We start from the raw sequence: 14,698 nt of genomic DNA, 5'->3' as shown, positions 1-14,698 counted from the left end.
CATTTGATTGTTAGCAAATAGCAAGCATTCAGGAATGTACAGAGGGAATAACTCTTTTTTTGACAGGGGAATGGTCAAAGGGAACAAATGTTTTCTGTCTTTAATTGCTTTGATTCTGTGAAAAAATGTGCAATACCACATCGCTGAGCACGTAGAACACAGTTGCGAAAGAAGACCGTGAGCTGCTCGTCATTTTGGTGATTAACAACAACCACACGTGGTTATTTTAATGTAAGGAAAAAGGATTTTGTTTCTTTCTCTTTTTTTATAACAGTGGGTCTATTGTCCCTTGAATACACACACATACTTAGCATTAATCTTTAATCACTAAAGGAAAACAATCAACTTTAAAAATGACATTCTTTTCTGAATTTTCTAAAAGATCTGCTCTAGGACTTATTTTGAAGAAGCTCTACTATGGGCCTTGTTAGCCAGGAGATCAGACTCAGTGATCACAGTTGTCCTTTCTGGCCTTGGAATCTAGAAATTTATGAAATTCGATGTAAAAAAGTCTCGTGAAGAGAAGCTCCTAATGGCCAGGCAGTTTCAAACACCACTGACTGCTATAGTTTCCAAGAGTAGACACTACTATATTTATTTTGTACATTGTGTGTGCTAGATGTTTGGAATCTCTGGGAGGCTCAAGCAACAAAGCCTGGATCTGGTCACCTGAGTTCTAGTCTTGTGTCCTATCTGCTTGTCCACACTCCCTCTTCCTTTCTGGTTGTTAGGTTTGTAACCTTATTTGAAATCTCACAAAACTAGGGCGTGTTCAGGCGTGAGATTTTAGTTTGGAGACTACATAGCTAGATCTCAGAGGTCTGTAAACATCCCTAAAAGCTCAGTCTCAACCAAACTGAATGCAGCCAGAATTTCTGTGGAAATTATCAACCTGGGAGTAAGTGAGGGCTATGGGTTTAGGTGTGTGTTGAGGGTATAGATGAAGGGTAGATCTTGATTGTGTTCCAATTACTGTTGCTCTGGTCCCAGTACAGCCTGATACTTGGTAACACAGAAGGGAACTCTTTGTAGAAAAAAAAAAAGGCTCCCCAGACAAACCTCTGCAGCCTGTGAGCGTGACTGTGGGAAGGCGGAGAGGATGCAGGGCATCTCAGAACTGCAGACAGAGACAAAGAGTGAGTTGTTACATATTTCTCAAGCGACATCAACCCACCGAAAAGCCATACAGGGAAAAAAGGCAAAACAAACCTTGAGCGGCTAGAGCATAGCAGATTTAGATTAAATCTCAGGAAAAAGTCCTTAACAGTAGGACAATGGAACAGACGGCCTAGGAGGGGGGTCGTGGAAGCTCCTTCACTGGAGGTTTTCAAAAGGAGGCTGGATAGCCATCTGTCATGGATGGTTTAGACACAACAACTCCTGCATATCTTGGCGAGGGTTAGACGAGCTGACCCTTGTGGTCCCTTCCAACCCAATGGTCAGGGCCAATCAGAGGGGGGGCCAGGAGGGCCATTTGCTCTGGGCCTCAAGCTCAAAGGGGGCCTCAAAGTTATACACTTGTTAATTTTTTGGCATTTGATAAGTTTTGCAACTTGTTTTTATGTGCATCCCTATCGGACCAAAATGTGACACACTCTCTCAGCTTAGAGCTGCGAATTTAAGCAAATAAGAGATGTGATTTGGTAAAAGACTTAAGTTTTTTGTTAACTGATATAGATTTTATCATATTAAAGAGTTAAAATTTTCATAAATATTAATAAAAATATATCAGTTCTGATGGCACAAGATTAGACTATGATGGATGTGTCCTCTCAGATCAGCTGATTATATAAACAAACTACTGCTAGTGGCTGGTGCTGGATCAAATGTATGTTGAAAGGTAGCAAATTGTTACATTTTAGTGTCTTTATAGTTTTATGTCTAGTGGACTAAATAATTATTTATGTGTGAGAATTCCTCATTATTGTCTTTTTATGGTAGCTAAAAGAGGTGACTGGTTGGTTGGTTGAGCCCTAGCTTGGTAGCTTGGCCATCGTCATCGGCTTTCGTAGCCTATAGGTCCAGTTTCAAGGTGAAAATTTGTGAGGACAACCTTGTATAGTGAGTTTCGTGAGGACACATGTTTGAAATTTTTGGACATTATCCCTCTGTCTGTATCCATGTCAGTGTTTACTATATCTATATATCTATATCTATATATCTATATATATCTATGTCATCCCTTTGTCTTCAGCTCAGCCTGTTATATTATACCTTTCATGCTTGAGTTTTGATTCAGTGATAAAGATAATAACCTGTCTGACTGTTTCATTTTGTGTTCTTAATTAGTATTCCTTCATTTTAAGTCTTTTCAGCATTTGTGTAGCATTCAGCATTTGTGTGAATCTCACTGCACAGGCTCGAACTGAACTTCAGTCTATTCAGAAGCACATGTCCAAATTTGAATACATTCTGATGTCATCTTTTTGTGGATGGAACTACTTAACAATGATCCACCAAACTAACCTGGTAATTGAAGAACACAATGTTACACTTGATGTTGAGAGGGATAACATTGAAAGTCTTATCAATGACATTCAACAGATTCGTGAACAATGGGAAGTGATCCTGACTGAGTCCAGATTAGTAGCACAGAATACGGCATTTCGTCTGAGTTCTCTACCAATCGCAACTTACCTACTGAATCCGATGCCGAGCAGCATTATCAATGTCTTTCTTGTCATCACTGACTCTATTCAATCAGGTCTTACATGTCGATTTGAGTCATTGTGACTCTCAAAAGATCTCAGTGACAAGGTCACCTTGGGGGGAGGGATACCTCAGTGGTTTGAGCATTGGCCTGCTAAACCCAGGGTTGTGAGCTCAATCCTTGAGGGGGCCATTTAGGGACCTGGGGCAAAAATTGGAGATTGGTCCTGCTTTGAGCAGGGGGTTGGACTAGATGACCTCCTGAGGTTCCTTCCAACCCTGATATTCTATGATCTTCCTCAAACAGATATATTCCACAAACTTTAAACTGATTGCAAGCCAAAGGAATTGCTTCAAGAAATACTCAAACTTGGACTCTCTGAGGTGTTTCCTAATATCACAATTGCATTGTGTATTTTTGTCAGTTTGCGTGCATCAGTGGCTTTGGGTGAACGCGCCTTCAGCATGTTAAAGCAGGTAAAGAACTATCACTGTTCAACTATGGGACAAGAGGTTTTTAAGGTCAGGCTTGACAAAGCCCTGGCTGGGTGATTTAGTTGGGGATTGGTCCCGCTTTGAGCAGGGGGTTGGACTAAGGGGTCCCTTCCAACCCTGATATTCTATGATTCTATGGAGAGCGTTTGAATGGGCTCGCCATGCTGAATATCAACTGTGACATTGCCCGAAAGCTACATTTTCCCTCAATAATTAGTGCATTTGCACAGAAAAAGGCTAGAAAAGCATGTGTTAAATTTAAAAAAAAAATCAAATAATGGCTCACTCGTTTTTTTGGTGCCTTATTTTGTTTTCCCGTGTCCTCATTTTTTATTTTTATTATGGCTAGGGGGCCTCTCTGGACCTCTGGGAGGGCCTGCCTCTGTGGTCCTAGGAGTCTACGAGCCCTCCATCGCCTGGATGGAGACAAGGCCTGGGACCTAGGCTCAAGGGGGCGGGCGCTCGGGTTAGAAATGCTGTGTGACTCCACTTGTCAGTGCAACTCAACGCCTCCGCCGCGTATCCAGGGCACCTGGCGCCGCTGTGCCTCGCTGCTCTCAGTTACACCCCTGTCAATCCGGAGTGACTCCAGCGGGGGTGGGGGGTGGGATGCGCGGCAGAAGAGGGGGATGCGCGGCGGGGGGGGGGGGGGGGGGAGCGGGCCGGCAGCCTGCGCGCGGCGGGGGCAGCTTCCACTTTCCCTTTCGCCGAGCTCGCCTGCTGGCCTCGCGTCCGCACTCAGCCTCCCTGCTCCCAGCAGCAGCAGTTCCCCCTCCTCCCTGCCCCCGGCCCCGCTGGCCGCTGCCCCTCCCCGGAGCTGAGCGGGCTGCCTGCCAGCCCAGGCTCCCGGGCTGTGTGTCTGAAGCGTGGCCCCTCCTTCCCCCCCACCCCTTCCTCTAGCACCCCCGCCCCCTCCACCAAAGAAGAGGCTGAGCCGGTGTTTTTCCACTCAGCAGGATGGGTGATGCTCAACGCTCCCTCATTAGACAACAGAGACGAGAGGTCAGGAAGAAAGCGCTTATAAATCACCCCCGCCTCCCTCGCAGCCCGGCTAGTCGGGCGGTACCTTTCCCTGGGACGCACCGGGCAGACGCCTAGAGCCCTGGCCAGCTACCTGAGCCCGCAGCAGGTAAGATCCCCTCTCTATTGTCTGCCAGAAAGGGAGAGAGCCTCGCGCTCTGGTCGCTCCCGAAGGCAGACGGGGAAGGAACAAAGAAGGAGCCGTCGGGAGGAGGCAGGGAGGGTTTTTGCCTTTGCCGAAGGAAGATCTGCCCGGCAAGAGAGGGAACGAGGGAGGACTGATCGCTGCTTCTCTCTTGTTGCTGCATGAAGATGGCAAAGAAAAGACCCTCAGAAGGAACAAGGAGGGGGGGGGCGGGCATTGCCTTGGTGGATCAGGGCTGCAAATGTCTCATCTATGCTCAGGGTCTGTTTCCCTCCTGCCTCCCCCCCCTCGCCCCATATCTTCGCTGTGGTTTGCCGTACCCTGGGCTAGATAGATTACAACGTGCTGTTTCTTTGCATTTTGGTCGCGCAGGTCAATAGGGCCGTTTCTTTCTTTTCAAGTCCCTTATAAAAACCCAACACCTACCTATATTTAATTGCTATCTAGGCTACCGTGTGGTTTCTCGAGCGGTTATTTCCATCTCGCCCTCCGTACATGCTCCACCACCTTGTGTTAACTTTTTTCAGATAACAGTCTGCAGTGTGAAATTAACCACTTGCTTGGCAGCTCTCCAACCGTTAAAAGTACATTTCTTCTTTCCCAGCCCTGCTGTTTCCCCCAGTGCAAAATGCAACATTTTTTTGAAGGCTGTATGCAAACCTCCAGTCAGGTCCAATTGAAAGACCAATACAGCCGGTGCTGTCGCAGCTGCTGCTGCTACTAATGGATCTGACCGGGGTCTGACATTCTTTTCTTCAGAGGCAGTTAAAGTTTCCATAAGTGCCATAACTTTGTGGGTCAAGATTCTGATTTCAGTTATCTTGGTGTCAAAAAAGTAATTCTGGATTCACATCAGTGTGGATTGGGTCAGAATTTGGCCCAGTGAGTTTAAGATGATGAATATTCAGTGGTGTATGATAGTGTAACAAAAGACAGACTTTGGAGACAACTTTAAGTTTCCATATATGAAGATAAGGGGTGTGTGTGTGGGAGTTAATTTGCATTCACACCGAAGATAAAACATGCATTAAAGATGGAGAATTCAGAATATATTCACCCACTTCCTCATTCGTGAGAGGTGAAAAAATATATTTTTTCTTTGAGAATTACTTTTTTCCTTCAAAGTGACAAAATTCTTACACTTACATGTTCTGAAATCTTGTTTCTTCTCTTTATTATTATTTTTTTAAATAATAATAACAAAGGAAAACATAGTGGGAAAACAGAGGTACAGAAACAAGTTTGAAGAAACACAGTCCCACATATGAAGGATTTTTGTGTTTCAGTAGACTTCATGCCAAGATGGAGAGAGGCTTTTTTTTTTGGTTAGTTCCCATTTTTTAACCGTATTGGGAAAGGCATTAAGAAAATGTGCCAAGAAGAACTGGTTGTGTTTATAGTGCTATTTTGGTAACCACTGTATCTTTTTGCTTATATGTCAAAATGTTTCAAATGTTGGACCAACAAAAAGTGGAGCGGTATTGTTCAGGAGACATGGAGTTAGTTGTCTGGGTAATTTGGTACTTGGATGACAGTTGCTACCAGTTTAGATTCTATGGCTTTAGGATTGTAAGGAAATCAACCCAATAAAACTGTGTGTTGTGGAATGTTGAGGAGAGAGACTTTGTGCAAAACTTTTAAAATCTTGGCATATGGATTTGTTACTTCTAGATTTGGATTCAAGCAGAACTGGCCAACTCTTTTTGGCCTTGTTTATTTCCAAAGAAGTATTATGGAAAGATTTCCCTGTGGGATGTTGGTGGAAGATCATTTTCTTTTACAGAAGTGTACAGTATGGTCGTGGTGAAAGAGGGAAATTTTAGTTTTTACAAAGGGATAGCTACCGTACTAATAATGCTATTTCCCTCCAATATTGGGGCACAAGTTGAGGGTGAATTGTATGTTTCTGGAGGGAGGATACCTGTAGTAAAGGTGGGTGAGTAAATGTTAGCTAGTACCTGTGAAACATTCAGAGATAGCCCATCTCTCACTTCGGTCTTTATCTACCTTTTGTTCTTTTCCCCCCTCTGTCTTCTTCTCCTCTTGTCTCTCCATCTCACCATCTCGATCTTCACTACTGTCTTCATCTCTCCCATTCTCTTCCATCTTCTCTTCCTTATGGCTTATATTCTCTTTAGGCTGCAGCCAGTAGGGGGTGACATAGTTTCTCAATCAGTTCTCAGGCAGATCTGACTATGACACTCCAGCCACTAGAGGGCAGAATATGGAGGACAGGCAAACTTAATGTGCTATATCAGTGATACTCAAACTGAAGCTCCTGAGTTGCAAGTGGCTCTTTAATGTGTCTCCTGTGGCTCTTTACAGCACATGATATTAAAACACTCGACACTTAATTATTAAACAAACTAAGTTATTAACCAGTCAGGATGTTTTTACTGTGTTATTAACTGCTTGTAGTTGATAAAGTAATAATACTTGGCCAGTCATTTTGCTGTGAGAATAATACTGTATATATATATATATATATATATAATTCTCACAGCAAAATTACTGGCCTTTATATTCATATTTAAACAGTAGGACAGGGGAAATATTTAGGAGATATATTTAAACAGTAGGACAAGGGAAATATATATATTTATATATATATAGATGATATTTCCCTTGTCCTACTGTTTAAATATGAATATATAGCACTATAGTAAATGAAACAGTGAATTCACACTACTGAGGTCTGAGTATCATTGTACTATAATATAGATGGAGAGAGAATGGAAAGGGCAAGAGAATTCCTTTTTAATTTTTTAATTTCTGTTGTTTACCATTTACCAACCTGCATTTTCCAGTGTGTAGTGTCAGACAACTGGCTTCAAAATCCTCTAGCTACCTGCTGCTTAACTGTGTGCAGTGCTAGGGCACTATGTAAAGAGCAGTAAACTGCAGCCAGCATAAAGCAATCTGGAGGCATTAAGGAGATGGACAAATGGGCGGAAGTGCTTGTCTAAAAATGACCTTCTTTGGTTTTAGGGATATCAGGCCAGATTCTGGTGTAAACCTGGAATAATTCTGCAGATGTTAATGTACACTAATGTAATGCAGGGGAGAATTTGGCCCTTCAGTTTAGTTGGCAGCCATTAGCTTATGCATTTTTATTTTTTTGATGGTTTGATGGTTATTTTTTTTTTATTTTTTTTTAAATGGCACAATGCGTGAGCTGAGGTAAGAATGGGTCTCCAGGATGTTTGAAATCATGTATGAACAAGAGGTGCAGCACTGCTGTGGAAAAATACAAAGAAACCTCAGACTAGATTACTATTTGTGCATGATGTTGGAGAAGTCCTGCCTGCCAGAATTTAATGGCTTCAGTAGGGTTCTTCAGAGTGACTTGTTTTACAGCTAAAACTGGGGAGAATTTCAAGGATTAATTCCTTAATTTGAAATCTGAATACCAAGACTGAGCTACAGCCTCGTGATTTGCACTTAAAGCCTCCTTTCCATTTGGGGATGCATTTCCAAAGAGGATTTTAACTGAGCAAGTCCTATGGATTATAGCGCGGTTAGAAAACCCCATATAGTGCTTTGAAGCTCTACTCCCTCATAGCCTAATTGTTTTGTGCTGTGTGTGCTTTCAGTAGCAAGGAGGCATTCCATTCTGTGTCTTTCTAACTTTGGCTGTTCCCACTTGGCTCTGCATTGAAAGTGTAATCTGCATTTTGCACCCAAATGCATCAGCAGAGCCAACTGAGGGTATAGATTGTGGGGCAGAGAAATGTAAACCCTAAAGGACAACTAAACCATCATTGCACAGAGAACTGAATTTAGGGTAAACCAAAGTCTTTTCACTTTACTGAAGCATCCTGAATTGTCAAATTAATACAATGGCAGAACTGTTTAAACCCCAAACAATCACATTTTATTTCATTACGCTTTTCCCTCCTCAGAGCATAACAATATAATCTTTCAGTCTTCCAAATCTTTATTTTCCTGTAGATTATTTGCTCTACAGTGTCATTACATGTACCATAGTGGAAGCATTTTCTGGAGAAAAGATTAATTGTTTTCTTATTCTATTGGATCTGACAATATCTTGTTTAAAGAAATGAGTGCTGTAAAGGAAATGACTATCTGATGAAATTTATTGATGGGAAATTGCACTTATAAAATGTAGGTTAGAGTCAGTTCCATTGCTAAGGCTCTTTCTGTCCACTGCAAATAATAATGCTGTCAACCCTAGTATTGCTTTGGAAAGCCCTCTGTTTCCAGTATTAAAAAACCCATGCAGTATTCCGCAGTAATAGCAGGTTCAGAACACTGGATCTTTTGACTGAGGTCTGTACTATATTTTTTAAAAATGAGTAAAACAGCATAGTCACCATCATTTAATTTTTAACTTTAGATATATAAAAATAATTAGTGGCTGAGCCGTCTCATCCATCTGTGATTTCCACTAGAGCGCCAAAAACACCCTTTGTCTGTTTCTACTAACAAGGGGGGTGGAATTGGTGAAATGAAGAATTGGTAGCACAGTATAGCGCCAGGTACTGCATTTAGTCAGTGCAAGCTCCTCATCACACCCCTCTGCCAATGCTCCTCATTTCTCATCTCCCAGACCCCCTCTGTTATTCCATTGCTCTCCCTTCCTTCCCAGTTTGCCAGCACACCTCAATCGTGACCTGACACACCTGAACCAATACCAAACAGGAACTCTGTACAGCAGTGCCATGCTCTGTAGTGTTTTTAGAATGTAGACAAATGACTCCATAAAGATGCTTTTGCTTTCTTAAGAACACTTCAGTTCAGTTTGAAACATGCAACAGCTAAAGATGAATGTGCAAGGTGGAGGAGTTACAGCTTTTTAAAAAAAGATAAGGAGTACTTGTGGCACCTTAGAGACTAACAAATTTATTTGAGCATAAGCTTTCGTGAGTTACAGCCGATGAAGTGAGCTGTAGCTCACGAAAGCTTATGCTCAAATAAATGTGTTAGTCTCTAAGGTGCCACAAGTACTCCTTTTCTTTTTGCGAATACAGACTAACACGGCTGCTACTTTGAAACCAGCTTTTTAAAAGTAATACCTTATCTGATTCATCACCCTAATCAATTGTCAATGCTTTAAAATTGCAGTTTTGAATAGATTACAATGGGAGATTAGTGATGAAAGAAGTCAAATGCTCTAACCCACATTTATGCTACAGGATTGCTTTTAAAAAGTAATCCCATAGTCCTATCATTTAAGCACTTCATATAGCAAATTCCCACTTAACTACAGTTGCACTTGGAATAGTCCACTTACAGGAATGATTCTCCAGTGGTTTGGAAAGAAAGTCAGAGTATGAAGTTGTCCTTCCTATGTTCATTGAATTTCCCCCCCTCCCCCAAGTGTATGTTGGGATAGGTTAAACCAAAAGCTAGAGCCTCTGCTGGTGTAAATCGCTGTAGCTACATTGATTGAGTTGAGTTATACCTGCTGAGGATCTGACCCAAAGTATTTTTATCTGTTCAAAGAGAGAATGTACATGCTGAGCTCTGGTCATTACTGCATTGCTAAACTTATACCGTGGTTGACATTGGTGTAAAATACTCCAGTAGAAGTTTGGAAATAGAGGTGCAGTAAAGTTATCCATTAATTTGTTTCCAAATTTAAGTATGGGGGTTGCCATTGGAGGGCCAACATTTACCAATATTATTTTACCTCAGGGTCTGAGCTTCCAAGAAAAAAGAGAGAGAAGTGATAGCAGTTGGCTTCTTCTATTGCCACCACTGTATTCATGTGGTTTTTGTCTTTCTGAGGGACTTAGGGCTTGTCTACATGTGGGAGTTATTCCAGAATTAGAGTGTCCGCACTTGAAGTTATTCAAGAATAGTTATTGTGTTTTAAATTCACACCCTTCTTAATCCAAATTAACTTTTAAGTTTACACAATCCCTGTTTACACTGAAGACAGGAAAGGGGAATGGCATGAGGCAGGGTGGTTATCCAAAGTCATTTGTTGGAGTGAAGGCTTGTTGAGTCCCAACAGCTCCATTGTGTTTGTTGTTATGGTTTCCCTGCCATAACAGAGGGAGCCATCCACTACTTTTTTGGCTGCAAGGCTTGTGTCTCAGTGCAACTGTGTCTTGGGCACAGGGTGGAGGAAAGTGATTTGCAAAACCTATGAGACACTGCCTTAGGGGTTGCCCCAGATATGCATGTTAGCACTGAGTAGATGGGAAACAGAGATCCTACACAGAGATGCATGTGGCCATCAATGAGAACTTTAGGAAGTAATTTGAAAAGCCTTCTTACCTTGCTCCACGTAAAATGGCCTTGGAATGTTATTTTCACTCAGACAGTGTAATTTACTTGCTCTTAATACACATGCAGGCAAAATTTCTGTAACAATTCATATTAAAAATTTGCGGAGGGATGACAGATGAGAAACGACCTGTTTTTGTGGTATTATGTTCAGTATCTTGATGTACTTCAAAAAACTTCTTTAGTTCATACGTATTATTTGTTGGATATCATCTGCATGATGATGTATAAATCAAATGTATCTTAGTATCCTGATGGACTTTTTCCCTCTTTTTTATTTTAATTTTATTTTATTTTATTTTATTTTATTTTATTTTATGTATTTGTCTATTTATTTGCTTTCTCTTTTTTTTTTCTTTTTCTTCTTCTCCCTCTTCTCCCCCCCTCCAAAAACAGGAAGAGAAAATCCATTCAGGAGAGACTCTTCTTCATGTAAGTGTTATTTATGTTCATTTATGAAATTACAAAAGGATTATAAAAACGATTAGAATGTTCAAATACTGAACGCTTACCATCTGCTCATAGAAACCAAATGAATAAAGAGCATGTGAATATAAACTTCAGTTACACAATAACAATACTCAATACCTGTTATCTCAAATCTATATATGCAGTTCTATTGTGTATATCATGGTAGTACCTAGGCACCATCACAAAGTACTTTACAGATATTGGTAACTCCTGTGAAGTAGGTATGAAGTAACGTCTCACTTTATATATGAGGGGCAACGGATGCAGAGTGGTTGAGGGTCTCTACCAAAGCCCACTAACTTGATGGAAAAACTTCCATTGACTTCAGTGGGCTTTGGATCAAGCCCTAAGTGACTTGGCCAAGGTCAAAGAGGGAATCAATGTCAGAGTTCAGTTTAGAACTCAGGAGTCCTAGCTCCCAGTCCTATGCTAAAAATAAGCTTCTCTCTTTTGGATTCTTCTACAAAATCCAAGTTGTGTCTGTAAAGTTGTTTTTGTTTATTTGTTTATGTGTGTGGCCTCTTGTAGCATACAGATATTTCAGGCCTTTTTTACAACCCATGGACCCTCTAAAATGAGATTAAATAACACCAGCCATCAGTGAATATTGTTGCAAATGTTTTGTGAATACATTTGCCTCCAGAATAAATGCTCAGTCTACATCAGGCTGATGAATCTTGTACAGGACTTTCCATAGAATACGTAAAGCTACACATCATGGAGTTCAACAGTTTTACACGTCGCCTAGCAACTTGATTTGCTTGCAGATCTCTGATTTTAAAACTTTGAGTAGTCAAGTAAATTCTGCTCCAGTATCTCTCTCTAATAAGTAAAGTCAAGAAAATCTTTCAAGAAGCAGCATAGATTAAGACCATTATTGCCTTAGTGCAAAATGAGCCTTAATGAGGAAAATGACTGCATTAATTGCAATGCAGAGGACCTGCTTTATATAACTTTGAAGCACGCACTAGGTCAAGTGGCGTGGCAAGCCATGAGCATTCACATCAATCTGACTTCTCATAAATCAACATTTTTTCAGAAAATAACATACGTCTCTGAATTACGGCACTAGATTAGACTCAGATAGAAACTCCTGGTTAATATGTAGCAAAATGCTGTGTGGTGACAAATGTTTTTTGTGTGTGTTATTGGGCTGGAATGTTAGTTCCGCTTTTAGATAAAAGGAGCTTGCGCAAAGCACCCTTGTAGACCATTATTTCCCTGTCTAGTACAATAGTTATGTAGTCAACTGTGTTCAGCTGTTTCTCTCTTACGCTACCCTTTATTTTGCATTTCAATAAGAGGAGGGCTTAGGTGCAGGCAGAGACTTGAGCCTCTTTGAATCTAGCAAGACACAACTGCGTAGTCCATTGCTAGTCAAAAATCTATTGAAAACTCGCTCTATTCTGGCTATATTTCTGGCAGAAATGTTATAAGAATTTTATTTTGTATCTTTGAATTATGAACATTCTTTTGGCTGGTTTTATGGAAATAGTTAGGGCAATCAATTAAGGATAAGCTTTTTCAAAGGAGAAGAGCATGTGTATATTAAATGAAAAAAAAACCCACACCAGCAATTAAAAAGAATTGTCCTTTACACTGGGATGCTAAAGCTGAGACTGAGGGTATCTTTGAAAAGCTACGGTACCATTTTTTAAAAGACAATAGGAATGGAAAAATTCCAGGAGTCATATTACTCACTTTTTTCAACATGGGACCCCTAATATAGAAAATTCAAGTCTCTTGAAAAGAGTTCAAAGGACACATTTCCCCCAGTTTTTTAAAGAGGAATCACCAGGGTAACAAAAACATCTTTAAAGGAAGAGGCTCCAAATAGAAAAAGAAACCTAAAGACATGATGATACGGTGTCCCGACGTTGTACGCTAGAATCTGGAGCCCATTGGAATGCAGATTCAAAGATCTCCCTCTAGTGACTTTAATATCATAAAGCTGAATATCTGGATAATCTAGAGCCTTGTAACTGGAATATATTCCATAAAATGGATCAGTGATACAAAATTTATGGCCAAGAGGCCACATGCAGTACAACCTTCTACCACCTGCTGTGGCATTTCAGCAGCCAAAGGCAAGCTTTGAGCACCAGAGCCTCTCTCTCCTGGTTCTGTGCATGAAATATCATGACTCAGATTTGATGTCTGTAACCTGTCTCTATATGTGCCTCAGTGCCTTGGCTCCCTTTGGCTTCTTCAACAGTATGAATTTCCAAAAGAGAGTTTACTCCAGGGATGTGAATAATCAGCATATTGTCAAGTGTCGGAATTATGAAACTTCCAGGATAGAAACCTGTCTGTGCAGTGTGAATTTTCAGAAGGGTCTAAACTTCCGCGGATATGAATTCTAGATTGGGATTAACCCCATCGACTGTGAATGACCAAAATGAGGCCTCTTCGATAATGTTAAACTTTCAGAAGCTAATAATCCCCCCAGAATGTGAACTCTCAAGAGGAAATTAAACCCAGGGATTTCAAACTTCAGATGGTGGATCCCACTGATATGTCTGAATTCTCAGAGGTGCCTCGGACACGTGAAATATTTGCAGGGGCCACCTCCTGCCATTGTGACATTTTGAAAAAGGACTCCTGGTGACAGTAACCAGGCATTTGTATTATAATGATAATAAAGGGACCGTCTTGTGATTGTCACTTTGCGACAAATACTACCACAATTCATTACTTTCCATCAGTGCCTCACCCTATGGAGGAATCACCACTGCCCATCCACAGTGAGAAGGGGACAGAAGTCCCGACTGGTGAGTGCAGTTGGGATGGGATATTTGTAAAGGGTGGGGGCAATGATGCTACATGGATTTATATGCCTGGTGTGTGTGCACCCATTTGTCATTAAAAATTCTAGGACTTGTTACCAGTGCCCCCTTTTTTATATTTTTTAAGTGTTGTGTATTTTAGCATTCCTGAAAGGTGATATATTGGCATGATTGGTTCTCAACTGATCCACAGACAAGGTACAACATGAGCAGCAACCGTGTCAAGATTCCACTTCACATTGTCATACTAATGTCTCTGAACTCAGAGCTAGAAGGTTCACCTTTATGTGTTTAAAAAAAAAAAAAAATCAGATTTCATGCCCTTTCAGCCTTTGGCCTCAATGCTGAAACTGCCCATAAGTCTGCTTATTGGGATGGTGGTTTGTGCAATGAGGACACTTGTTCTTCCAGAAATCCACAAAACTTATTTTACATAAGCCACAGGACAACCAACTGACCTGGGTTCGATTTTAACCAGATATATAGCAGCAGAGTGGGCCAGGTCCTGTGAGCATCATATATTATATACTTCTGTGTAGGAGCACCAGCCTTTTAGATAACCAAAGTAAATAGAACATGGAAAAAAAAAAAGATTGCCTGGTGTATGCCTTTGGATTTTAAGAGCGCTATTGTCTACATCTTTTTCCCTAGCTTCTTATTTAACCTGTTCTTGAATATGGGCAATGACTGTACCCAGACAACCTCCTTTGGGGTCTGTGTCATTGCTCTGGTGCAGCACTTTAAAGAACTTCTTCTTACTTTCCATCCAGAACTTTTCCTTACTTAATTTCAATCAACTGCTCCCTGTTCTACCATCTTTTGAGCCAGATTAATTATTTACCTTCACATATATTATTACCTTAAAGGTATTTATAGA

The 14,698-nt window shown here is 41.0% G+C and overlaps 1 protein-coding gene across 5 annotated transcripts in view; it reads left to right on the top strand.

Moving 5' to 3' along the window:
- The first annotated feature begins 4,073 nt into the window (after positions 1 to 4,073).
- SLC6A6 (solute carrier family 6 member 6) overlaps positions 4,074 to 14,698 on the top strand; it is a 74,511-nt gene continuing 63,886 nt past the window's right edge. For 2 of the 5 annotated variants that reach the window (XM_048859041.2, XM_048859043.2), the window contains exons 1-2: positions 4,074 to 4,273; positions 10,961 to 10,996. Coding sequence is in view for 1 of the 5 variants with exons in the window: in XM_048859040.2 (XP_048714997.1) it covers positions 13,752 to 13,806 (55 nt within the window). In the remaining 4 variants the exon portion in view is untranslated. Of the gene's footprint in view, positions 4,274 to 10,960; positions 10,997 to 13,740; positions 13,807 to 14,698 lie in introns of those variants that run through there. The other 3 variants (XM_048859040.2, XM_048859045.2, XM_048859044.2) reach the window with 3 other exon arrangements.

This window comes from Caretta caretta, chromosome 7 (assembly GCF_965140235.1).
Source record: "Caretta caretta isolate rCarCar2 chromosome 7, rCarCar1.hap1, whole genome shotgun sequence".
In the NCBI taxonomy this organism is placed as follows: Eukaryota; Metazoa; Chordata; order Testudines; family Cheloniidae; genus Caretta; species Caretta caretta.
The sequence above is the reverse complement of the archived record's forward strand: the minus strand, read 5'-3'. Positions and strand labels throughout refer to the sequence as shown.